Below are 26,761 nucleotides of genomic sequence, written 5' to 3' on the forward strand. Positions count from 1 at the left end.
TAAAACAATAGGTAATAATATAAGATAGAAGTGGTTAAAATAAGCACTCACTACCTACAATGTATCAGCCTCACCTTTCCAGTGCTTTAGAAAGTGCTTTTTGTAGGTTAGTAGAGGCAGCTGGGAAAGGGAACTTCACAGCAATGCTTCTGCAGTAGTAGAAAATTGTGGTCAGGTGATCTCCTTTGGAGGATGCTAAAATAGCCAGTTGATTGTAAGGCTGACCTAAAAGAGAGAGGGGGGGGAAGAGACAATTTCTCAGAAAATTCAGAAGTGAGGAAACAGGTGCTCCTCCAACTGTTGCTATATTGCAACTCCCATCACCTCTCACCATTAGCAATCCTGGCTAGGTCTGATGAAAGCTGCAGTCCATATATTTGTATGATCACACATTCCGCATATTTGTTTTATAAGCACACTCCAGTTGTCTTGCTGTGATCTAGTCAAAACCTATTTTTGCTCATCATTACTTTAACTATCAGAATCATAGAGTTGGAAGAGACCGCAAGGGCCATCCAGTCCAACCCCCTGCCATGCAGGAAATCTCAATCAAAGCATCCCCGACAGATGGCCATCCAGCCTCTGTTTAAAGGCCTCTAAGGAAGGAGACTCCACTACACTTCCGAGGAAAGGGACCAGGTTGATAAAGAGTGAATGCAACATGCAGCATCCAGGTTGGCCAGGCTTTGTTTGAAGCATCAAAAGAGAAACCTTAACTAATTAAGTCTGATATTTTTAAAGTTTTTTTGCAAAACAATGAAAATCACTTTTAAATACATTCTGTGTTAAGTGTATCTTTTAGCAATGTTTAGGTAAGATTTCGATATAAGTGAACAATTCATTGAATATTCTCCATGCTACCACTTTTGGCTTTTCCTCTCCAACATGAGCATGCTACAGTTGTAATTAGAGAAGTGGGCATCCAACAACTATAATTAGAAATAAAACAAAACAACAGTTCTAACAAATGCTGCACTGTACGGAGGACGAAACGGAGGCATTGGCAGTCCTAGGCAATGATATCTGTTTGTTCAGATTCTGGCTGGTGGCCAATAGGAGAAGCTTTGCTTTGCTTTGCTGCTAGGTTTGCCTACTACACTGCTACAAGTCTAGGGGTCAGAATCCTCACTCCTGCCAGTGGTAAGAAATGACACCATAATTCAATGAAATAAACAAAGTTCCACCCACGTAGTTAATAATTCTGGCTTCATGGAATCATAGATTCATAGAATTGTAGAGTTGGAAGAGGCTGCAAGGGCCATTCAATCCAACCCCCTGCCATGTAGGAAATCTCAATCAAAGCATCCCCGACAGATGGCCATCCAGCCTTTGTTTAAAGACCTCCAAGGAAGGAGACTCCACTACACTCTGAGGAAGGAGTGTGTTCCACTGTCAGACAGCCCTTACTGTAAGGAAGTTCCTCCTAATGTTGAGGTGGAATCTCTTCTCCTGGAGCTTGCATCCATTATTCCATGTCCTGTTCTCTGGAGCAGCAGAAAACAAGCTTGCTCCCTCCTCAATATGACATCCCTTCAAATATTTAAACAGGGCTCTCCTATCACCTCTTAACCTTCTCTTCTCCAGGCTAAACATCCCCAGCTCCCTAAATCGTTCCTCATAGGACATGGTTTCCAGACCCTTCACCATTTTAGTCGCCCTCCTTTGGACACGCTCCAGTTTCTCAATGTCCTTTTTGAAAAGCAGTCAACAAATAGTTGACAGACATGCGAATCCTAATGTGGTATGAAGTTGCTCCAAAGCTTGTCTCATTGTAACTACTGTATAGTTCCTTTTTTCCTGCAGCCAGCAGACATGCTGTTAATAGGCTGGGCCTGCTAGCAAGAGTTCACAGAAAAGAGAGCTTGATATGTATTCCAAAAAGGACTACATGAATTTGAGTGGAGTGAGTCCAAACAGGTCAGATGGAAATGTCTGGAAACAATAGAAGGGAAGGACTTTCTAAAAGATGGAGGAAATATGTAGATGGCTTTAATCAACAGCTGAATTGCATTTTAATATTTTAATTAAGCTGTCATGGATCACAAAGTCATTAACTGTGAAATATGTGTTCATCTCAAATAAAGCACAACTGGCTTAGCTATACCTACTGTTAAGTACCATGTAACATCAAATAGGTTGTATTATGACTAGACTCAATTATGAAGATCTTGATCTGTGACTCTTTACTACCCCCTCCAGATGGGTAGTAAATGGGCCATTCTATGGGGTTGCTTTAGCTAGCATTCTGTAGGTCAATGCTAAATTGCATGTGAACTCAGCAGCTTGTCAATATAAAATCCTCAACAAGAACAATTTTTGTTTAAACAGTTTGGCTATAACTGAGAGATTACTAAAGTTTAGGGCTGCAATCATAAATACATTTAATGAGAAGAAAGCACCACTGAAGACAATGGAACTTGCTACTACATAAATATGCAAGGCACTTGATCAGGAATTATCAAAGGCGGGTTACAGACCGCCATTTTGGACGTCGTCAAGACGTCCCAGTTTGAAAAAGGGGCGTCTCTTCTAGATGCCCCTTACCCTGTTACGGCTGTTCCACACGGCCGCCGCCATTTTGACGTAATGGACGCTCTGCATCCACACGGAGCACAGCGGAAGTGACACCGTGAGTGCGCGCTTTGGCACTTGCGGTGTCTCTTCCGAGTTGCCGGAAGGAGCATGACTTTCGCGCTCCTTCTTTGCAGCGTGGAGGAGTCGTGCGGTTTGGCTGCTGCGACTCCTCCGCACTGCAACCAGCAGTGGCCCGAGACCGCCCCTTTTGGGTGGTCTGTAACGGGCCAAAATAATGTTATTTAATTCTTATGACTCTTATAATACTATTATTTAATTCTCCTTTAACTTTGGTAATTAATGTTTTAGCTGTTATTGTTTTTTATGGAAACTGCTACCACATAAATCCCCTTAGATCCCATTTTGGGAGAAAGGCAGAATAAATATTAATATAAATAAATAAAATCAACCACATGAAATGCACTTCTCAAACTCACCATTGGAGGGGACAAGCTGAGCTGCATGTCTATAGTAGGACTCAGCCTGGCTGGTCTGATTTCTGTAGCGAGCTGAAAAAAACAATTAAAAATATTAACAGAATATGATCTTTCAGACAACGTGTAAAACTTTCCTGCTAAATTAACTACAGTGAGTTTTGTGCGTTACAGATAGGAAGAGTACAAAGAAAAGCTTTATACTGCAAGTCTAGACAGTTTGAGGTTTACAAAGTAAGAATATCAAACTGAAATGTGGGGCATCTTGTTTTCTCTGGCGGTTTACAGATCGCCCTTTTGGGGCGGCCTGTTCCTGCCCCTTTTCCTGCCGGATCGGGGCCTCAGCTGCCACAGCGGCAGCCTCTGAGGCCCTGATCCGCCACTTCCCAGGCCACGGGCCACTACCCCACGGCCTGGAAAGGGGTGTCCTTGGGGCTTCATGCCCCAAGGACACCCAACGGCGGCGGGGACCCGCTTGGCCCCTTTCTGCTTTGCGTCGCGGTGGTGACGTCCCAATGGCGGCACCCATGTAGAATGGGCGCCGCCATTTTGTAAGTACTAGGGTTAGGGCGTCCAGAAGGGACGCCCTTTAGTAACCCTAGTACGTACTTTTTGCCTGTGCGGAACAGGCCTCTATGACCAAAAATACACATTTAGCTGGTTGGCTGAAGATGGTTTGTATCCTTCTCAACTAGGTGAGGGAAGGCCTAATCTATTAAGTTAACTGAAGCAGAATATTCAAATGCCGCCCAATGTTGCAAAAACTATACCTTTGACAGTTTTCAGCCTTTTAATGGCATTTTAGAGCCTGACACCTGAAGCAATATATTCATGTTGCTTAATGATAAGACCAGCTCTAGCTCAGTGGTCTGTGTTATGTATTTTTATATAATTTTGTAAACCGCCTTGAAAGGCGGTATATAAATACAAATTATTATTATTATTAGAGCTTCCATATTCCAGTGTTAAGAGACCATAAAATACTTTTCCTTTCACAGCTTACTACTGTTCACAATGACTAGTATACACTGACCTTCTCCCACACCCTCTTCAATGACACATGTTATGTATACCTTGCTCTTGCAGGTGATAATTTACAGACCTTTCTACTACTACTACTCACCAATGTCTCCAAGGTGGACAAGGCAGTGCTGGCATATATATGAGCAGGAGCTAGATTGTGGCTTCACAATGGCGCTGGTGTGCGTCTGTTTATTGCTGATAATTCCCAGCTGGGAGGACTTCACACGACAGGGCAAATCTACATTAAACACTGTGCACAGCTCCTGCAGTAGCTGCAATTAGAAATGAATAATTTTAATATCTTTTTCAGATAGTACAGCTAGTTATCTAGGACTCAGATTCTCAATGAAGCTCTGAAAGTAGTCAGCCCTCCTTATCCACGGATTTTTTATCCACAAATTCAAACATACATGGCTGGAAAATATTTTGAAAAAGTGTAAATTCCCAATCCCAACCTTGATTTTCCATTTTTATATAAGGGACACTATTTTGCTATGCCATCTTACTTAATGGGACTTGAGCATCCATGAGTTCTGTTATCCACGGAGGGTTCTGGAACCAAATCCCAGTGGATAACAAAGACCTACTGTACTGTCCCAACTTTACAGTCTGTTTCCCCCTGATTATTTTCTCTCTCCCCCCACCATTTGTTCTCCATTATTATCTCCTTGAACAAGAGCTTCTACTTATGATTATGCTCATGAAAATTTAACAGGGAGGGGGAAACCACATTTGATCATTCTAGACTAATTTAATCTTTCCTCAAATAACATTAAGGGAGAGGCTTTAGATCAATGGTAGAGCATATGCCTTTTTGCATGCAAAAGGCTCTATGCTGAAAGCATTTGTAGTTAAAAGAATCTCATTGCAGTGTTGTTACATTACTTGGTACATTTTGATGCATCAGATATTTGATACTTTGATGTGTTGCTGATAGTCAAGGAAGACAATACAGTGGACAATACAGTGGACATGATCATCCACAGATTTTGGTATCCACAGGGGGTCCTGCGGTTTGGTTCCAGGACCCCCTGTGGATACCAAAATATGTGGATGCTCAAGTCTCATTATATACAATGGTATAGTAAAATGGCATCCCTTACATTCATTGGGGCAAAAATATTGTGAATATTTTGAACTATGGTTGGTTGAATCCATGATGCAGAATCATACACCATACATTGAAGCCCTTCCACATAGAGAGATTGCAGTTTATTTTCCACCCAGAAAGTGAATTTGACACAGACTAGGAACCAACTCTGATAATTCACTTCTACTTAGAAGCTTTATTTGAAGCCTTCAGTGCTCAAGTAGAGGTTTTCCTACTCCTTGACAAGATTATTTACAGCCCTAAGGCAAAATTTATTTCGTGTCATATGAGCTGTGAGGTTTTCATATGCCATGGTCACATTCTTGTTCCTATGTCCTTGAGATATCAGATGTGGCTGTGGTGACATATGCCTTGATTACATCCCATTTGGACTACTGTAATTTAATCTATGTGGGGCTGCCTTTGGAAACTGTTCAGAAACTTCAGTGGGTTCAAAATGCAGCAGCCAGAATGCTGACTGGGACCATATAATTCCCTTGTTGAAATAACTCTTGGTTACTGATTCATTTCCTGGCACAATTCAAAGTGGTGATCATTACCTATAAAGCCCTGTATAGCAATAACAATAGCAATAGCAGCTTCATTTATATAATTCTTTTCAGCGACCTTGGAAGGATGCAAGCCTGAGCCCTTGGCTATTTAACTCGCAACCTTATGGTTTGTGAGTGAGTGGCTGCAGTACAGGCATTTAACCACTGCGCCACCAGGGCTCCTATAGAGGGCCTCTACAAGTTAGGCCCAGACTAACTGAAAAGACTATATCTCCCCATATGAACCTACAAGGGTTTTAAGATCTATAGAGGAAGGCTTTCTCTTGGTCCTGCCACCATCACAGATTTCTCTGGTGAAGATACAATAGAGAGCCTTCTATGTGGGTGCTCCCACCCTCTGTAATGCCCTTCCATGAGAGGCTAGGCTGGTCTCCTCCCTGATTCTCTTTTTTTGTCAGGCATTCAAGCAGTCCTTTAACATATAATAGTTGTTGGGTTGTGTTTTTAGTTATGTTTTTTGACTTTTGTATGTTTCATGTAATTTTATACTGCTTAACTAAGATGATTTTTAAAAAAAATATTGTACAGTTTTATCTGTGAGATGTCTTGGGTCCCTTTCCAGGAAAAAAGGAGCATATAAATTATGATTGTGATAAACATGATGATGATGATGATGATGATGGTGATGATGATATCTCACCTGTGTGTAGAAGCCACTAGCTGCCTCTAGGAACAAAGAGAGGTTTGCTTGAACCTCACTCCGATTTGGATTTGATCGGTTTTTTGCTTGACCCTGTAGAGTTGTGATCTGATTCTTAAAGGCATGATTCCACCTAGAGAAAGAAAGAATTGTCACATAACTTGCTGAAGGACACTGGACTCTATAAGATTGCAACTTTTAAGAAAAAAAAGAGTTAATGTATGATCAAAGTTCTTCACTTTATGATTTCATTTGCAACTCTTTTAGAAAAAAAATAACTATATACAATAGTACCTAACACATGTTAATGAAAAAGCATCATGTTTCCTACTTTTTTCTTACAATTTAGAAAACAGTTAAAATGTTTCTCCTACAATCAGTCTTTTTCAGTGCCTGGTCAGTATTGAATGTTTGTAGTACTATGTAGCACTGTTTACACTGTTTACAATTTCAATGCTTTTGGCTGACATTTCAGTCTTTAACATGGCTTTAACATTCTGAAATATAAATATTGCTGTGGAATTCTACTCAATTTGTTAAGGAAGAAGAGGAACAAGGTAGACATCTAGATTTTATAATGAAGTACATTCATATAAACTCTACAGTACTCACAGTAATTGGAGATTCCCCTATGTTAGAACTGAAACCTCAACCCACTGTTTGTTAATAACCAAAGCAAACATAGGACCAGGATGAAAAACACCCATGGCACTGGAGATTTTGCTGGGAGGAGTTAGGACCCTAATCCATCACTCCTTGCCTGCTTTTCAAAGTGTCCCTCAGGAAGAAGTAATTGCTGATGAAGGTTCTAACGTGACTAAAAATGGGGCTCAAGGTAGAGATATGAAGACAGGGTTCAGTTCTGAGCCCTCTGGTAGGAATTCTAGCAGGGGACAGAATAACTGTGAAATATACAGGGCCTTTTCCCCTTCATAATTGCCTCAGCAATAAGAATCACAGCCATTTTGCTACTGTCTTAATAAAATCCAGAGCTTGAAACACACCTGTACCAAACACATTATCTCAAAGCAGAAACCAGGAAGAAGTGGTCAAGCAGAACTAATCAGTATCAGAGACCAAGGTGTAGCCTACAAAAATACAGGAAGCTTTAAGGCTAAATAAAAGGTTTTACAGTCTGCCAGCAAGTCTCAGATCTAATGATCTAGGCTCTCAAATTCAACAAAAACTAAAAGGCCAATGTTCTTTACTTTAGCTAGTATACTGATTAAGGCCCTATACAGACCGGCACTTTGGCTCGGCATGGGAGCAGAGTCGTGGCGTAGTATCCTCATGATGCATGCCCCGACTGTGCCCTCAGGGTACTGTGATGCCGTGTGCCACTCCACATGGTGTGTGGCAACACTGTGCTCCTCCGGCGCTGTGTTCATACAACGCAGTGCCAAAGAAGCGCTGCATAGCGTTGAGGTGGCTATCGCCCCCTTTCCAGGGTGTCAAAAGGAAAGGCCAGGTTGGGGCCACAGCATGAGGTTGCCATGGCCCCAATCTGGCCAGGATGCTGCCCCTTCAGGGCTGTATGTACAGCCCGTAAGACAGCTTAATCACCAACAATATTTAGGAAACATCAATAATGAGAAACTGATGTGACCAAGGCTGAGTATGAAGCAGGTCTACAGAGAAAAACAATCACTTTTAGGACAATCCTGACTGAATATCAGTGGATATGGTATATTCAAAAAACCTGGTGCAGGTTCTTACTCTTTTACAACCCTGCCTCCTAGTCACTTAAAAAGCCTCATATATGAACATATTTAATCTTAGGCATCTGTAATGCATTACTGCTGGCTAACTGTAATGACCCCCTCCCAAAAAATTAAAATAAAAATTAAAAAAATTAAAATTAAAAGTGTATGTCACAAAAGCTTTGAAAATATTTCAAAATCTGTAGATCTAAAAAGCTTATACAATTTTTTTTAATTTGAAATTTTATTCATTTTTTTAAAAACAAAGATAAACATTACAAAGTACAACAAAACAAAAAAGTTGACAATGGTTAGACAGGATATGAGTTATGTTTTCATGGTCTTAAAATGCAAGGTGAATCCCTTTGTAATTATTTCTTCTACTGAATCAATCCTTTCCAGATGGGCCTATGGGTCAATGGAATATGGTGTCTTTCCTCATTACTCTGATTTACATAAGAAATACATCTTCAGTAAATAAATGGTGCTAATTCTGTCTCAAGTGGCTGAGCAATCAAGGTTTCTTTAGACAAATTATACATGTCTTAATCAAATGACTTACAAATCCTGCTCCACTTTCTTATCCAAAGCATACTCCAAATCTGTCACAAGCATTTTCTGGTATAAGTCCTGTAAAGCCTGTCTGGATGTCCAAGCTTCAGCTGGTCCCAGCTTCGAATCTTGGTAACAAGAAAAACAAGGATTTATTATTGAAGTGTATTTTCTCCCTTCCTCAGTGAAAGATGCAATAAGAAAAAACACTTTTACCGTATCATCAGAAAGGACTACAACTAAAAATAGTTTGCCCAAAAGAAAAGATTCGGGGTGAACTAGAACTAATGGGCAAAGAAATAGTAAAAAGAAATACATCTTACATTTATTAATACTGGCCTTACTGGCCCAGCAAACAATTTTTCAGCCGCCAACCCATATGTCACCCAATCCAGATGACATCCACCTGCCTCTGCAACTTTTAAGTGGGGAGGAAAGATGGCCAGTGGGGAGGAAAGTGGGCAGTATGAACACTTGCTCAGGTCAGCAGATTTATCAGAGCCTGCTCCTGCACTACAGTAGCATGTATTAAAAGCAGACCACTTAGGTTTCCGGCAGCTTTGCATTAAAGATTAAAGCTCCTTACCTGTCATATCAGCCTTCAGGACTTCTGCCTGCCTGTAAGTGGAACATACAATAACTCATATTAGAACAATGAATAAAAATAAATTGTTATTTCTTTACTCCAAATGCCTGAGTCTTATGGACTAGCATCAGCCTTCAGGACTTCTGCCTGCTTGTAAATGGAACATACAATAATTCATATTAGAACAATAAATAAAAATAAATTGTGGTTCTTTTACTCTACATGCCTAAGTCTTTCGGACTAAATGCAATCTATCTGAATATCAATCCACAGATATATCTTAATGCTATCAAATCCTGAGAAAAATGTTTCCCCTAAGTATTTTCTGTAACACTTTGAGGGGAATAATTTGGTGGTCAAACTGACATATGCACAATCATTACAAGAACAGAATTCAATGGCCAGTTTATTCGCAGACCCCAACAAAGATAAACCAATTACTCAAATATTCCTTTTAAGTTAGGACCAATGATGTCTATACCGTTTGCTTTCATTCTATTATGTATCCTTCAAGATTATCCTGAAGATGAACTTTGCAATCTTTTAACAGTTCTTTTTCACTAAGATTCTTGGCACCCCTCCGCCCCAAAATTACACCAGGCCAAAATCAGGCCTAAATTATTAATGCCATTTGAATTCCATTTAGACAGTGTATGCTGGTGTAAGTATATATAGACAGGGTGGGGGGGGGGGGGGGACAAACAGATTACTCTGTACTGCACCTGAAGAAGTGACTTTCTATCCATAAAAAGCTCATGCCATTACATTCCTTCTTTTTTCTCCCTCCCTTCTTTTTATGCTGCAAAAGACCAACATGGCTGCTTCTTTGAAGACTAGCGATTATTTGTCCCCCCACCATTGGACAAAGGTGTTACCTCAAAATGAATTAGGCAGATTTTGAAAGTTGTACAACTCCTATATCTATTCCTGATGAAGCAAATAAAGTAGTGTCAACATGTTGACCTCTATTCAAAGAACATCACTTTGATTAGATGATCTGTCTATCACATCTTGGTGACACTTTGCTAAAGCTTCAGAGAACGTCTCCAAGAGGTTCTACAAAGATGTTCAGCAGCATGGTTTATAAGACAGAAATGGGTCCAAAACACAACTTCCAAAGAGCCAAACAATAGCTCTCTATCCCCACTTTTTCTTGTTTCTAGTTGATACATGGGAGTAGAATCACTGCAAAGTGGTGCCTCTAACATCTGCTGGCAATTTGGAAGAATATCAGAGTAAAGGGTGATGGAAGCTTAAGAGGTCACTGTCTACTAGTGAAGCTGTCAATGATGGGAACATTAGGAATCTCAGTTCTAAAATTTGGCAGCAAGACAGACTAAAATGAAATTAGAAAATCTATTTCCTCCATGAAAGCTGGGAGCTGACAAGTTTCACCTAGGAAATCTTGGAGCTGACATTTCATCAGTACAGCAAGAATAGGAATGTAAGAAAGCAGCTGTTCTCATGAACCGATCAACTCTTGAACAAATAAAATAGCCACAAAAGTCTTAGAACATTTTGTTTCAATGATATAAATCCCTCTTTAAAGGAGTTATTTCTTTTGATCGCATGCTGTCATTCCTTAAAAAAAAGCTAATTAATGGCCACCAAATGAGGAGAATGAAATCCAGATAGTGCCAAGTGTCCTAAAGCACACCATAAGTGAAAACCCATCCAACAGAATCTGGTAAGATGACAGACTGTCTTTTTAAAAGGACAAATAAATTTGAGGGGGGGAGACCATCTACCTGTGATATAAATAGTATTTAAACCCTATCAGTTTTATAAGAAGGGTCAATTCTTCATTAAAATAATGTAAAGACCCAAAATATAAAATCTCTGCAATAACTCCTTTTAAGGTTTATTATGTCTAGGACGGCCATTTACATTAATTTCTATTTCTATCACAGCATGAATCAAGAGACAGCTGCTGTCTAGCCTGAACAAACCAAGAATGAATAAACAAAAAACTCTACAGCTATTATGAAGTGTAGCATCACTCAATTTTGTCCCAGCTTAGCATTATACATATAGATTACAATCTTGTTTTTTGGTGTGTGCCTTCAATTCGTTTCCAATTTACAGCGATCTAAGGCAAAACTATCACGGGGTTTTCTTCACAAAGTTGTTCCGAAAAGGTTTACCCTTTCCTTCCTCTGAGGTTAAGAGAGTGTGACTTGTTCAAAGTCACCCAGTGTGTGTCCAAGGCTGTGCAAGAATTTGAATCCCGCTCTCCAAAGCTGTAGTCTAACGCTCAAACCACTACACCAAGCGGAATCATTTACAATCTAGTATGTCCATCTTATAAATGCTGCAACTTTTCCACAAGACAATCTATTATTAGAAAACCCTCACATCCAAGGTAACTTTGAACCACCTTGTAAGAGATCTATTTCTAAACAAAAGAAAAACCGAGATGGCATGCAGATACAGGAATGAATATTCAATATATTATGGTCCATACAAAAGAGGAACAGAATGTTCATACCACCATATATACAAGGCAGCTTGTTGTTCAGCAGGTGGAATGCAATAATCCTCATTCAGCAAGTCCAGGCTACCTGTGCTACATCACTTGATGACATTTTTCATAGGAGCAGCCTATCAACAAGCACAGCAAGACATCTGATTTTAGGTACAATGAAAAGCCAACCACTTGTCTATTTCATGTTATGTATTTGTATTACGAAGTGTGTATTGTGGAAGGAGGCACTTGCCAGATTTTCAGCCTAAAGTGTAAAAGTAACTTGACCAGCCTTTGATATTTTGCACCATGACACAGGACTGGTGAGGGAAGTGCCATTCACTATAAATCCATCCCATGTTTGAAAATGCCTTGTGCCACTGATGCATTCACAAGGTGTTATTTCTTTTAACCACATTTAAATAATCCTGATACTTTTATTCCTGGAAAAAAGGTGAGCCAAGAGTCCTTCATCTGGCCACAAACTGATGGCCCTCAGCTGACTTCAGACTGAAGCAAGTTTAGGAAGTACTGTGTACATAATCTTGTTCTTCTGAGGCAAGATCTCTGTTACAAAAAGTCTACTGTCGAAAATGAAACTGCCAGTATGGAACTCAAGTCCTCAGCTTCAACACCATCTGCAGCATAAAACTGACTATAGGAGACCCAAGAGCATTTAGGAGCCTAGCCCAAGGCAATTAAATATTATATACAGTGCACCCGCGCCATGCGCAGGTACATTTTACACAGCTTTATGCTTACGTGGAAGCCACTTGGGGAGGGAAAACAAGCCGCTCCGCCACATGCACGAGCCCCTTTGTTTCCTATAAGGTTTGAGCATAGGCGGGTTTTCCCTTATGTGAGGGGATCCGGAACGGATCCCCACGTAAGGAGAGGGCCCACTGTAATACAGTGCCAGCACACCCTAAGCACTTGAGCTGCAGTCCTATGTTCCTCTGACCTGGGAGTGAGTCAACGGATTGAGCTTGCAAAGGACCGAGTCTTTAAAAAAAAGAAAGGCAAAATTTCCACTCTAAAAGGTTGGGCTTTGGTCAGCATCATTAGGAAAACAATTAAATATTTTTGTAATAAGTAATGCCCTCTCTTTATACCTACTTCTCGCCTACATCTAAGCCATTCCTTGTACCTGCATATAGCAAAAACTACCATATATACTCAACTATAAGTCGACCTCATGTATAAATCGAGGTCAGGTTTTGGGGCCAAAATTGTGGATTTTGCCATGACCCCTGGATAGGTCAAGGATAAAAGTTAAGAGGCTCCTTCGGTGTGTCTATGTGTACATATGGCAAGAGGGACTCTCATTGATGCTTTTTGTTTCATCGTCTCAGCTTTCGTTTCAATGAGGGCAGGAAAGGGACTCTTAAACAAACAGCAATATCCGTCGATCACCCAGGACTCTTTCTGCTTGGCTCCAGAGAGAAATAAACTCTCCCACCGCATGGGGCAATCTGAAAGAGCTGCTATCACATTACCATAGTGACCTGTAAATAAGTTGACCCGGGATTTGGGGGTCAATTTTTGGACATAATTTTTTAACTTATAGACAAGTAATATATGGCACTATATTATTTTCAATTGGCAAGTCACACTACAGAGTGATGACTAGTGCATACATTCTATAAATGAATTTTGTAAAGTGAAAACTTTGTTCACATGCAGGGATTTTCTTAAACAAACGTACCAACTGGAATTTAAACCTCATTTTAAATATGTATTTTAAACCAAAACAGAGTAATCTAATAGAAGATTAGTTTGCTTTAAAATCTTATTTACTGCATAGCTAGTTTAAAAAACCACTTGTTACCTTAATTATATAATTTAGACTATACAGACTGATGAATACAAACAGCCATACTGAATCATAACCAAAAGAAACTGACTTATTAGTTTGAATATTAGTAAGCAGAGGGATTTTTAAACACCTTTCAGACTATCTGCATGAAATAAGTTTTACCATAAGCTTTCATAGGCTTGGTCTGCTTCTTCAGACACATGATTTCTCAGATGAAAAGTCTACATGAAATGTCTCTGAAAATACATATAAAGTGTGCACTCAGTTTGTTATTTGAATTGTAGAAATCCAGACACATGCTTTTATTTCTCCTCTGTTATTTTACATGCTATTATACAGAAAAGGTAGCTGCAACTATTTTTACCAGTTTCTAAGAAGCTAAAGGTTTTAGCTGGAAGAGCAATCATGGCAAGAGGGCTCAATATTATTCTGCTTCATGAAATGCAATCTTTCTTTTGCATGCAATTTTTTGTAAAGAAAATATTCAAAACATAAACAGCAATATTATGCTATATTTGTCCAGTTTCCCTAAAAATAGTCTTAACCTTGACGCTCAAACACCTGCTGTCAAAGCTCTTGCCCAAGCTTTGCTTCCTGGCAGCTGGTATCTTCACCCCCAACAGACACCATCCAATTCTTGTTCTTTATTTTAGCAACTCTCCCCACACTACCATCACTTGAAAATAAATGTAGTCTCTGTCAAAAGAATAAAACTAAGGAGTTATCCAGAGTTGTTCCTATTGTTCAAGCAACAATTATGAAGAAAGAATAGAAAACAGAAGTGGTCAATGTGGGGGGCACGAGACGTTCTATAGTCATCAATGCTTTGAAAAGCGTCTATGCTTTCTTTTTAATGCACCAGTAAGTTGAATGTGTGTTTCTACTGGGTCAGAAGGATTTAGTACTTGAGACAGGCACCCAAAACTGTTCAGCAAGTAAGATGCTTGCATATAGAAGGTCCCAGATTTAATCCTGGTATCACTAGTTAACAAAGAATCATAAAACTAACTATACACAAGATCTTTGCCTGATACCCTGTAGAGCTGCAGTTAGCTAAGAGTAGAAAAAGCTGGTACACATGGACAATTATTCTGCTCATTTATAAGGCAGTTTCCTATGCTGCAGTGTGTGTAGGCTGTGTGCCTTCCAGACATTTCTGACTTATGGCGACCCTAAGACTACCCTATCATTGGGTTGTCTTGGCAAGATGGGTTTAGCGGAGGCTTGCCATTGCCTTCCCCTGAGGCTGAGAGCATGTGATCTTCCCAAGGTCACCCAGTGGGTTTCATGACCAAGCAGGAATCGAATCCTGGTCTCCAAAGTCATAGTCAAATGCAAAAGCCACAACACTATGCTGGATCTCTATGCTACAACAAGTTGGGGTAAAAATATATTGCTCCCACTTTGAATCTGTGGGTACAGAATATTGACTGTACAAATCATGCTGCTTGAATTTGAAGCTTTAAATACAATTTTATAAAGGTTAGACATTATGTTGTAACAGTTACTCATATTTATAAAATAGCTCTTGGAAGCTCAATTGGAAATGCAATGTTTTATTAAGTTAATTCTTTGAAGTCAATGATAGCTATGGGCCCAATAGGTTAGCGAAAGAGTAAAAAGCTTGGAGATTACAGAAATATCTTACAATGTAATATTGGGCTGGAAGTCAGTTCTGTTTATTATATCCATGATCTGCTGGGCTACACATCACATTTCACCACACAACCCTGTACTCAAACAAGATTGAGATTACTCTCATGGCAGCATAGTTTTACCTGTTACCTGCCCTATCCTGTTATCAATTACACAAGCCTAACATTTTTTATGCATGGTTGTGAAATCTAGATAGTGGGGAAAAAAACTGACAAGAAGAGAATCAACTCATTTGAAATGTGATGCTGGAGAAGATTTCTACACCTATCATGGGTTGCTGAAAGGTCAAACTAACGGGTCAGACAGCAAATCAAACCTGGGCTTTTACTAGAAGCGATGAGGACTAAACCAAGGCTGTTGTACTTTGATCATCATCACCACCACCATCATATGCAGCAGCTGCAGCATCCTTCCCCCCTCCACAATTGGGACACAAAGCAGTTTATAAAAATAAAAACAAAACAAGAATATAATTAAAAACATACAAACTGGTCATCTCTTATCATGACATGACGTGGTTCCTTGGAAAAGATGATAATGCTTGGTAAACTGGAAGACAATAGGAAAAGAGGGAGACTGCACTACAGGTGTATTCATTCTCTCAGGGATGCCATAGCCTTGAGTCTGCAAGACCTGAGCAGGGCAGCTCATGACTGGGGATCTTGATGGTCTCTCATTCATAGGATCATCGTAACCAAAGTGAACTTGACAGCAAACAGCAAATATATTTCTGCTGTATTTCTGTTATATATACTGTAATGCATTTGCTTTCGTTAGTTATAGACAGAAACAGTGAACTATGAAGGGCACTGAAATCATGATCACAAGGAATTCTAGTAAACCTTCCATCTGTATAGAGTCTACAGGCACTGCCCACACACCACAGTGAACTAGAAATTACTTTAATTGCCTCAACACGATCTGAAAGGTTAAGACAATCAGCTACATCTCATCATTGCTGTTGACAACAATCTGAAAGCATGTTCAACACTATCAAAATGCACATTTAAACTCCAAGCCGTCAGAAATTGCATGCGAACATCACATGACCTCAGACATGAAACTTTAGTTTTGAGTTGCAGCATAAGTCAGAAACAGGATTGGTTTTTGCATTTACAATATAGCATGCACACAGAAAAAAAAATACATGTCCTATTTTCCCCTTTATATATTTGGAGGTAAGGTCCATAAACTGCAGAGATGAAAATCAAGCACGGATTGATTGCAAGTATCAATTAAAGGATAACAGTATGATCACATTTCTTTGGGCACAAGAAAACACAATGCTGATCTCAGCTTTCAGTGGGAAACAGACCTGAGAAGCAAAGCTATTATTTCTCCATACAAAGACAGTGCCGGGGAAAGGAAAAGCACTGGCTTAGAGATATGCCTTCACCTAATGCAACTTTTCACTACCCACGTTTCCCCAGATGTATTTATCTTATCAAGAGAGGGAAGTATAGGGGACAGTACCTGCTTCTCTCTCTTGGAATGACATTCCCCCTCTCCTCCAGTTTCACTTAAAAAGCAGCTAGATTGCATATCCATGCTATTACTGAAAATTATACTTTCTGTGTATGGTCACGACACAACTAATAAGATGGATCCAAGCTAGCCGCCACAGCCACAAGCTGAGTAAAAATCTGTCATTGCATTAAGGATATAGATCTTGTTGGAGTTCCAGATATTGTTGGGAGTTTATTCCCATATGCTTATCACTTGCCATGCTGGTTGAGTTATAGGAGTTCAACTCCAACAACATCATATTCCTCACTGGTCTACAAGATGGGCATTCAATCTGCGTCAGCATACCTTCAGCAACTCTCTCAATTAACAGACCTTTACCTAGACGTTCATTACAAAATACCGATACAAATGCACACATTGAATTAAGGCTTGCACATATTAACAAGTGAGGTCAAAAACTGACTTGTACGTTCAGATGTTTGCAATCCTTAAGTTCACACAGAAACTAATTAAGACAAAGGAATTAATACAGCAACAAAAACACTCTTGAATTCCTCAGGACTAAATGAAGCAGGGAGACGGGTGAGCACCACATCTACTGTAAGCTTTTTCCCGAAGCACTAAATGTCATGTGATCTTCAGCTTGAACATGAGAAACATAAAAGATGAACATGAGAAGTATAAGCAAAAATGCCACTGCTAGAAGGAAAGTTTCTACTCCATTGCACACAAATTTTAGAATAACAGTCTGGAGAAAATGACTGTAAATTTAATAATTTGTTTTATATTATATTACCGCTATCCAAAGATCATAGCAGTGAACAGCAGAGTAAGCTAACTAGCAAGTAAGAATGGATTTGATTTCCTAGTATGGTAGCATAGCAGCCAATCAATGCATCCAGATTTATGTTTCCATCCAACAAGGCCAAATAAAATGAAGGGAATATATGATTAATTGATAGATGAGTGTAATGGAATAAAAGTGGACTGGCATGCTTCAGCTTCTCTATAGTCAAAACATCTTTTTAAGAGACCAGTTTATTTCATACATTTAAGTTTTTTTGGAATTAGTATATGGTGCTGCAGAATCCTATTAAGGAAAACACTGCAGAAATGCCTTTGAAAACCACGGGACAGCAGCAGGACTCGGCCACAGATCTTGCTGTCTGCGCAATTCCCCATTATTAGGGTACTTGCTGAACGCCTGGGGACAGCCAACCAACCTATGAAGCCTTCATTCCTCAGCTGAATTTCACAGAGCTTCAGCACTCGACTACAGGCCTTAAACTCATCAGGAAAAAAAGAAAAAGGAAGAAGACATCTCTGTCATCTCTGGAAGCACTTCCTTTTCTGATCCATAAAACAGTGTTTTGATCATACCATGGCACAAAACCCTCAGGGTTGAGAAGAATACCAAGATGCTCCATGGTGCTTTTTGGGCCTCATTACTGCTATGAATTAACCCACATATAACTCGCCTACCAAAGATAAACTCCTTGAAAGCTTAGCCAAAGACTGTAAACCAGACAGGGGCCTATTACAGACAGCCAAAATAAAGCTGCTTCGAGTCACAGTGGAGGTATGGTGTTTCAATGAGCATGTGTCCTAAGGTCCAGAAGCCACACCAAAGCCCACACTCCAGTCCTTAGGGCTGGATCATGGCTTTGGCGCGACTTCTGGACTCTTAGATGCATGCATCATTGAAACACCATACTCCACTGTGACTCGAGCAGCTTTATTTGGCTGTCTTGACAGGCCTAAATTACGACTGCTGTAATACAATCTAAAAGTATATTACCTTCTATGGATGTATTCTTTTAGAAAGTGTAATGTTAAGTTGTAATTATGTCTTAGCTGGATCCATTAAAATGATTGTAAGCCACCCTGGATCCCATTTTGGAAGACATGCAGGATATGTTCAATCAATCAATCATTCAATCAATAAGTGTGTGGATCTAAAAAAAAGGTCTAATCCACCTATCCTGCTTTTGTCCTTCATTTGCTTTGGCAGCAGATCTGCTTTGAACAATAAGTATGAATCTTAAGAGCAGCAAGGATGAGAAGCCAGACAGAAAAGAAATGCTTGCTTGGCACATGCAGGTCTAAAGGAAGTTGGTGGGAGTATTACCACCAAAGAGACCTAAAGGAAAATAGCATAAAATATTGGCTTAAAAACTGTGGTACAGAGAACACTACTAGTTTCCTTGGAAGCCTATAATGGATTTTTCTGAACAATTCAGTAATGATAGTCAAGGTTCTGCAAAAGATAATTTGTCGAACACCCTCTGAAACATTGTGTGTATACAGTACTCTCAAATCACACAAGGAAGTGATGAGGCCCCAAAAGCATGGCTAATATTATACCTGAGGATTCCCTACCCCTAAATTTCTTTTAATCTTTAATTTTAAAAAATGATTTTATCTGATATACGCTTAAAAATACAACTGCTGAATCAAACTTGCATCAGGAAACTAGCCATAGGAAATACAACAAACTGAAGCCATATAAGAGAATGTTTCCCTTCATTTGGATAGACTACTAGTTTCTTCTCTGCTCCTATCCACAGGGAAATACTTTTAAGAGATACAAATACGAAAGACCTAGCTGAAGCCAGAGAAGAATTGCAAGACAGAAATCTTCCACATTTTTGGCTCTTAACCCCTCAGCAGAACAAATACCTGGGACTTCAATGCTGGCAGATCTATATGTGCAAAGTTAACTAACCATTCCAATATAAAAACAGGAAGCACAGAAAGAACAAAATGGCTTTGATTCACAAGGTACCTATTTCATATGAACCAAAAATGTATGCCGTGTGTTTGAACTCCTAAAAGATTATGACTTAAGTCCTTGAAAATTGTCTAATTAACATTTTGATTTCAATCACTACACTTCAAATGCAGATCTCAAGTACTGAGGTATACTGATTTTATCTGGTTCAAATGAGGGGGTTGGGGGAGGAAGACACATTAGTATAGCCTCCCACAGTTGGTGGCAAATAAAGGTGTTGGGTGGAAATTGTAACCCAATACAGCTAGAAGTTGCTAGATTCAGAAGTTTAGGCTCACTGGGCAAATTCATTTTCTCTTTTCTCCATGGAAATGTTTTTAAACCATTATTTGGAGGAGTGGAATACATTATCTAAGCCAGGATGTTTTGGAAATGCTATGGAAGACCTTATGAAATGAACCTCCTGTTATCACACATGTAATCCAAATATTAAACTCCTCTCAGAAAAGGGAACAGAGAAATAAGCGGATGCAACTACAAAAATATAAGATACAGATTTCTACAGTGAAAGCATTTTCAACAGACTGCGCAGAGAACTTATCGACTAATGTTTTGTATTGAGCCGCTTCTGATGGCTGTTCAGTCATCAGTCTGCTTTTCCACACTGAACTAACTCTACAGTCCACTTTCTGATAAGGCAAGACATCAGCAGCAAGAAGCCACCACTGACCTTGCATCTCCACTGCTTCTCCTACTGCCTTCTAGGTTTCATTCAAAGATCCTAAATAGGTTCTAAAAGGCCTCAGTGCTCAACTCAGCCAAGCTACTGCTTCCACCACATGCTCCCTCAAAACTTTCATGATCAACAAAAAGTGCCTCCCTGAGGCTATCATCTGTGTACTAAACTGGGATTGCAAAGACATCTGAAGAAACAGGCTCGGAAGACTTTCATATACTTTTTTCAACATGTGCTCTTTCGGCATTTTTCAACAAGTGATTTACAAAGGGAAAAGCAGTCTTAATAACAATGGAAAAAATAACAAAATCCATAGCCACAAAAAATATAACAGCCAACCAGAAGAATCATAGCAAATTAAAATAGTACCGTTCAGGTCCAATGGGAAAGGGAAAATTACAAATCTTGGGCCATGGCTTCAAGAGATCCTGCTGCTAGCAGCAGGTTTGAGTTAACGAAGGTCCAAAACACACTGCAGAAATAATCCAGTTTGAGATGGCTTTAACTGCCCTGGAAATTGTAGTTAATTGTAGCACCAGAGCTCTCTGACAGAGAAGGCTAAATGCCTCACAAAACTACAGTTCCCATAATCCCCTAGCACTGAGCCAGGGCAGTTAAAGTGGTCTCAAACTGGGTTATTTCTGCAGTGTGTTTTGGACATAAGATACAAGGAACGGGCAAAAGAGTCTCTAACACCAGGGGGAGAACTTCAGGGCCATGAAAAGCTTGTTGAACTCTAAACCTCCCATTAGCCCCCTAAAGTATGGACAATGTTATGAATGAGCTTAGTTCAACAATAAATGGAGGGTCACAAATTCCCTACCCATCAGTTTGCTCCAAGGGATTACAATCAGCATCTTTAGTTGGGGTCAGAAGGACCACTAGGCGCCAATACAATTGATGAAATAGAAGCTGCATGTATTCCTATTTTCTGACACTTAACAGGAAACATACTACATTACTGCACATGAGCTGTGCCTGGAGAATCATCTTCAAAGGCAGATTAACATAAGGCATAATACAATGGACAAGCATAAAAATGAAGAGTAGGGCCTGTTACAGACTGCCAAAATAAAGCTGCTTTGGGTCTCTTTGGAGGTATGCTATTTAAATGATGCATGGGTCCTAAGAGTCAGGAGGTCGCGCCAAAGCCACACTCCATTCCTAAGCACCAGAGTGCAGCTTTGGTGCAGCTTCCGGATTCTTAGGTGCATGCATCATTTAAACAGCATACCTCCAAAGAGACCCGAAGCAGCTTTATTCTGGCAGTCTGTAACAGGCCTAGGATTCACAGGCAAGCTCTCCAGCTTCCAAAAGAGAGTCCAGCTTTTACTCCAGATTTACAGAATAGAAAGTTGTTCTAAAGACAATAGCAGTCTGCTTATCCTAAAGTCAGGTGATAGTTGGGAATGGAAATCATGCATCAATGGGATACCTCCAGCAAGTGTCAATATACAGTGTGCCCATGCCATACGCGGCTTTCAGCTTATGCTGAAATGAATGAGGTGCATGCCCATGGTATACATGCCCTGCCATGCCGCAAGCACGAGCCCCATTATACTGAATGGAGCTCGAGCATACATGTTTTTTGGGTTACACGGGGTGTGTGTGTGTGTCCAGAACGGAAGCCCTGCATAAGATAAGGGTCCACTGTATTTAATCCTTCTAGAGCATAAAGATTTTCCATCACCTAGGATTCTTCCAGATTCAGTCTGACTGTTCAATGTCATTCTTCTGAATGCAGCTTCCAAATTTTGGTTAAGGGTTTAAATTAAACCAGGAGATGAGATAGGTAACTGAGCATCTCCCTGTGTTGATGATATCAAACTCCTAAGTAATAAAAGAGCATGCACTGACTTTACCTAGATGTAAAAGGACATTGGTGAGAGGCATGAACCCTGTTGAACATCACTTAACAACCTCAGTGGGACTAAACTTACTGACAGCTATTCTGAGTTCATTCAAACCAAAATGAATTAAGCCACCAAAGCACAAACCTTGACACACTGACCTGATGCTCCACAGGTTGCCCCAGAGTATTGTTTTCCAAACAATTAGTAACCACAGAGAACTCTAACAAAATCAGTAGGGACTGTGCTTCGATGTCAACCTCCAGGTGTAGAACATCCATCTTTCAATTACCTCTCCATAGGAAATCAGACTGAAATGGAGCCGAAAGAGGCCACATCACCCAAAGACACCTGAGCTGCTTTTCTATCACCTGTTCCCAACATTTCTCCCAAAAAGGGAAAGCTAGACAGAGAACAATACCTGGCTAACTACTCTTTAATCAGACAGTCCTCCAGATGAAACAGACATACATCTTCATCAGCCTCAGCCAGTAGCAAAGGTTATGGGAGCTCAAGTCCAACATGTGAACTACCTACATTTTTAAGGTGAAGGCAGATAACAAGTTTTTATAAAACACTGAAACCTGGCAGCAGAGACTTACCAAAGAGTTTGGTGAAAGAGTAAGGAAATCATACCTCAAAAAGATGAAGGAATGGTTTGACTAGATTATCCTACATGCAGGGTAACCATTGAGAGCGCTCACGCAAAAGGCTTTCGTGCCAAACACAAGGAAATGAGGAAGCACTCTGTGAAAGACAGTCTTCACTGGTGGGTCCTGAGAACAAAGTGTATCACTGCAGGGCAGAATGAATTCCAGCAAGTGAAAAAACTTCTAGCAGTATTCGTCATCTAGGAATATCTTACAGATGAATCTAAAATTTATCAGGATGATATAAGAATACACAGCAATATCTGCAGCTTCTCTGACTGAAGATGGGAAGCCCTTCTTCTCTCTTTATTTATGTCTGCCTTGTTCAGTGGCTTTAGGATATATGTGCAGTCTAGTGTGCACAACTCACGTGAACTAATGCCTCACGGTTGTTACCTCTCCTGCTACTCAGAGGTTGTTTGATTTTTTCCCTAAAAATAATAATCCAGTACTATTATTTGCAAAAAATGTTTTAGGAGTTTAGAAACCAGTGCGACAGCATCTTAAACCGAGATGCTCAAGGCACATAATCCATTGCAGGGGCAGGTTTCACTTTGCACCTTGGGTCAAATGCTGGTGCCATTTTACAAAGTGGAGGAGAGCTACATAGCACAACTGTGGCATGTCTCTGGTATTGAAGAACACAGGCCAAAACACAAGTGGAGTGAAATGTACCTTTGACAGACAAGTTGTCATGCTCAGCCTCATTTGCCACTACAGAGTACCTCTGGATGATCGATCAAAGGTCCCTGGCGTCACTTCCTTAACAACCTATTATTCTCTTTTATGCAGTCTCCTTCTTGTTCATCCAACCACCTTCTCCCCCATCGACCATGAAATGTCATTGCCCCCCTGCCCATGATTTCTTACCATACCTCCTTTCTCAGTAAGACCCCCAGAGCCCTCCATCCCACATGAACAAACAGAAGCAGTCTCTCTCCCAAACTTTCCAAATATCACACCCAACTCCCAGCCCAAAACGCTCTGGGAGCAGCCGACCTTTCTTAATATATATATATATATATATATATATCAGGATGCAAGCTAGAGGGAAAGCGATTCCACTTCAACATTAGGAAGAACTTCACAACAGTAAGAGCTGTTTGATAGTGGAACACACTCTCTTGGAGGCTGGTGGAGTCTCCTTCTTTGGAAGTCTTTAAGCGGAGGCTGGATGGCCATCTGTCAATGGGGATGCTTTGATTGAGAGTTCCTGCATGGCAGAATAAGGGGGTTGGGCTGGATGGCCCTTTTGGGGGTCTCTTCCAACTCTATGATTCCATGACTTGATAATGTGCATAGCATAGGGCAGAGAGTTTTTTAACAGACTGTGGCCTGTTACAGACTGCCAAAATAAAGCTGCTTTGGGTCTCTTTGGAGGTAGGCTGTTTAAATGATGCATGCATCCTAAGAATCCGGAAGCTGCACCAAAGCTGCACTCCGGTGCTTAGGAATGGAGTGTGGCTTTGGCGCGACCTCCGGACTCTTAGGACCCATGCATCATTTAAATAGCATACCTCCAAAGAGACCTGAAGCAGCTTTATTTTGGCAGTCTGTAACAGGCCAATGAGTGGCTTTGATAGTTCTGTTTAAGTGGTCAAAGGGGCATCATACTGAGGCCTGAGTAAGTGTGTTTTCTATGGCTGCAATGAACAGGAGCAATGGATGCAAGCTGCAGGAAAAGAGATTCCACCTCAACATTAGGAGGACCTTCCTGAGAGTAAGGGCTGTGCGACAGTGGAACACACTCCCCTTTAGTCTCCTTCCTTGGAGGTCTTTAAGCAGAGGCTGGATGGCCATCTGTCAATGGGGATGCTTTGACTGAGAGAATAGGACCCAGATCAACAGATTCAAGGTATAAGGGAAAAGATTCCACCTCAACATTAGGAACAACTTTCCAATGGTCAGAACAGTGGGGCATGCTGCCAAAGAGCATAGTGGGTCTCCTTCTTCTGGAGGCCTTTAAACAGAGGCTGGGTGGCCATCTGTCACTGGGAGAGCTTTGATGGTGAGTCCCTGCATGGCAGAGAAGGGGATGGGGTGCCTCCCAACTCTTGCGACGCCAGGGCATGGGCACAGCTGCAGAGATGCCCAAACCCCAGGACTGAAAGCGTTATGGGAAACCCCAAGACACTGTTATGCTGTTAGTAGAAAGGCTGACACATCCAGGCTGCCTGCGTGTGGCTCTTAGGATCATATAGAATAACAGAGTAGGAAGAGGCCACAAGGGCCATCCAGTCCCCATGCAGGGAATCCTTAACCTAGGCTGCATCCACACTGGGGCAACAACCCGGTTTGGCACCGATTGTAAGCATCCTGGCTGAAGGCTATGGGATTCTGGGAGCTGGAGTTCGTCCTGCGGCCAGAGCGGATGGCTCCAGTGTGGATCATGCAGTCCCAGAGAGAGACCCCTCTTCCTGGGGCAGAGGATTACAAGGGCAAATAATAACAATAATAATAATAACAATAACAATAGAGAGGCCTCCATCAGCATCCCTCCTCCTCCTTCTCCTCCTCCGGTCCCCCCGAGTCCCCCGGTTCCTTCTGGGGCTTCAAGGGAGACATACTGTACACTCCAGCCATGCATCCCCATCTCTAGGCATTGCCCCCTTCCCTCCTCACCGGAGATACTGAGCGCAAAGCAGGCTCATCCTCCGCCTCCGCTCTTCCTCTCGCTGGCCCAGCGCCGGAGCCTCACAGCCGGGGCCTTCCCGGCGCCCAGGAGCAGCCACTGCTACCGCCGCCGCTGCCTCCTGGTCCTCCTCTTCCTGCTCCTCCGCCTGCCGCCATCTTCCCGCGTCGGGCCCAGGAGGCGCTTCCTGGAGGAGGAGGAGGGGGCAGGAGGAGGAGGAGGCGGGGAAGGGAGAGGCGGCCGCCGCCAGGGAAAGACCGGAGCCACGGCCAGCAGGAGAAACCGTCCCCCTCGCCGCCTCCACAGAGGCAAGTCTCGCGAGACCCGCGCGAGACGCCACTGCTGCTGCCACCGCCACCGCCACCGCCGGCGAGCTTCACCCCACCATTCAACCCTCACTTCCGGTCGCGGCCCAAAGACCCGGACGGACACACTTCCGGTTGAGTGCACCGCCAAACTCTGTCCCCTTCCCTCGTCTTACTCTCCTCCCTCCCACTCCCGACCCGCCCGGCTATTGGCTGGCTGGGCGTCATGGCAACCGGCGCTGCGTGGGAGTGGAGGAGGGAACGAACAGCGGTGTGAGCCGTCGCCATGGCAACCCCCCAACGGCTTCGGCTCCTCCTCCTTCTCTCTTTCTCCAGGCCTCAGCTGCTCCAAACCCGTGTACGCCGTTCTCACGAGCAGCCCGTTACGAACCGTGTTATATATATATATTATATTATAATTATATTATAAATATTATAGTATTATTATTATTATATTATAAATATTATTATTATTATTATTATAAATTTATTATTATTATTATAAATATTATAATATTTATATTATAAATATGGTATATTACATTATAAATATTATATTATAAATATATTACATTATTTAAAATTTAAATATAATATTATAGTATAGTATAAATTTTATATTAAATTTCATATTTATAAATTTCAATATTCTTGTATTTTTAATTGTTCTCTGCCTATGTTGGGATATAAGGAAATAATAATAATAATAATAATAACAACAATAATAGGTGCTGTCATTCGTTGGCACCAGAGCTCTGCCATTCCCAACAACCCAGAATTCCACAGGGTTGAGCTGTGGTAGTTTAATAAGTGGTGTCAAACCGGATTGTATCTCTGCAACAGTGTGGATGCAGCCTCAGGAGTGAGAACGGGATGTCTCTGGCTGCGCCTGCACTGCAGAAATAATCTGGTTTGACACCACTTTAACTGCCCTGGCTCAGTGCTAGGGAATCCTGGGATTTGTAGTTGGTGGTGGCCCCAGAGCTCTCTGACAGAGAAGGCGAAATGTCTCACAAAGCTACAGTTCCCATAATCCCCTAGCACTGAGCCATGGCAGTTAAAGTGGCGTCAGGCTGGAGCATTTCTGCAGTGCGGGCGCAGGCGTCTTTGCAGTCTCCTGGCTGTATTTGGCAGAGTCCTTCTGCTGAAGCAGGGCTGGCTGGTTTCTCTCTGCCGCCTTGGTTCAGAAGCAAGGCCAAGGCAGAATGGGGAGGCCCTTCCCTCCGGAAGGAGATTTTGGAATAAGTAATAATTCGCAATAGCAATAGCAGCTCCATTTACGT

General features: G+C 41.3%; 1 protein-coding gene across 1 annotated transcript in view; it reads right to left on the reverse strand.

The window, feature by feature from the left end:
- Positions 1–25,578, reverse strand: part of SMG7 (SMG7 nonsense mediated mRNA decay factor) — a 71,228-nt gene extending 45,650 nt beyond the window's left edge. The window contains 7 exon segments of the mRNA XM_042462962.1: positions 75–225; positions 3,012–3,083; positions 4,132–4,303; positions 6,334–6,466; positions 8,596–8,713; positions 9,172–9,203; positions 25,164–25,578. Of these exon segments, the coding sequence (XP_042318896.1) occupies positions 75–225; positions 3,012–3,083; positions 4,132–4,303; positions 6,334–6,466; positions 8,596–8,713; positions 9,172–9,203; positions 25,164–25,192 (707 nt within the window). The 5' untranslated portion in view covers positions 25,193–25,578.
- Between the last annotated feature and the right edge of the window lie 1,183 nt (positions 25,579–26,761).

Source organism: Sceloporus undulatus, chromosome 4 (genome assembly GCF_019175285.1).
Source record: "Sceloporus undulatus isolate JIND9_A2432 ecotype Alabama chromosome 4, SceUnd_v1.1, whole genome shotgun sequence".
NCBI lineage: Eukaryota > Metazoa > Chordata > Lepidosauria > Squamata > Phrynosomatidae > Sceloporus > Sceloporus undulatus.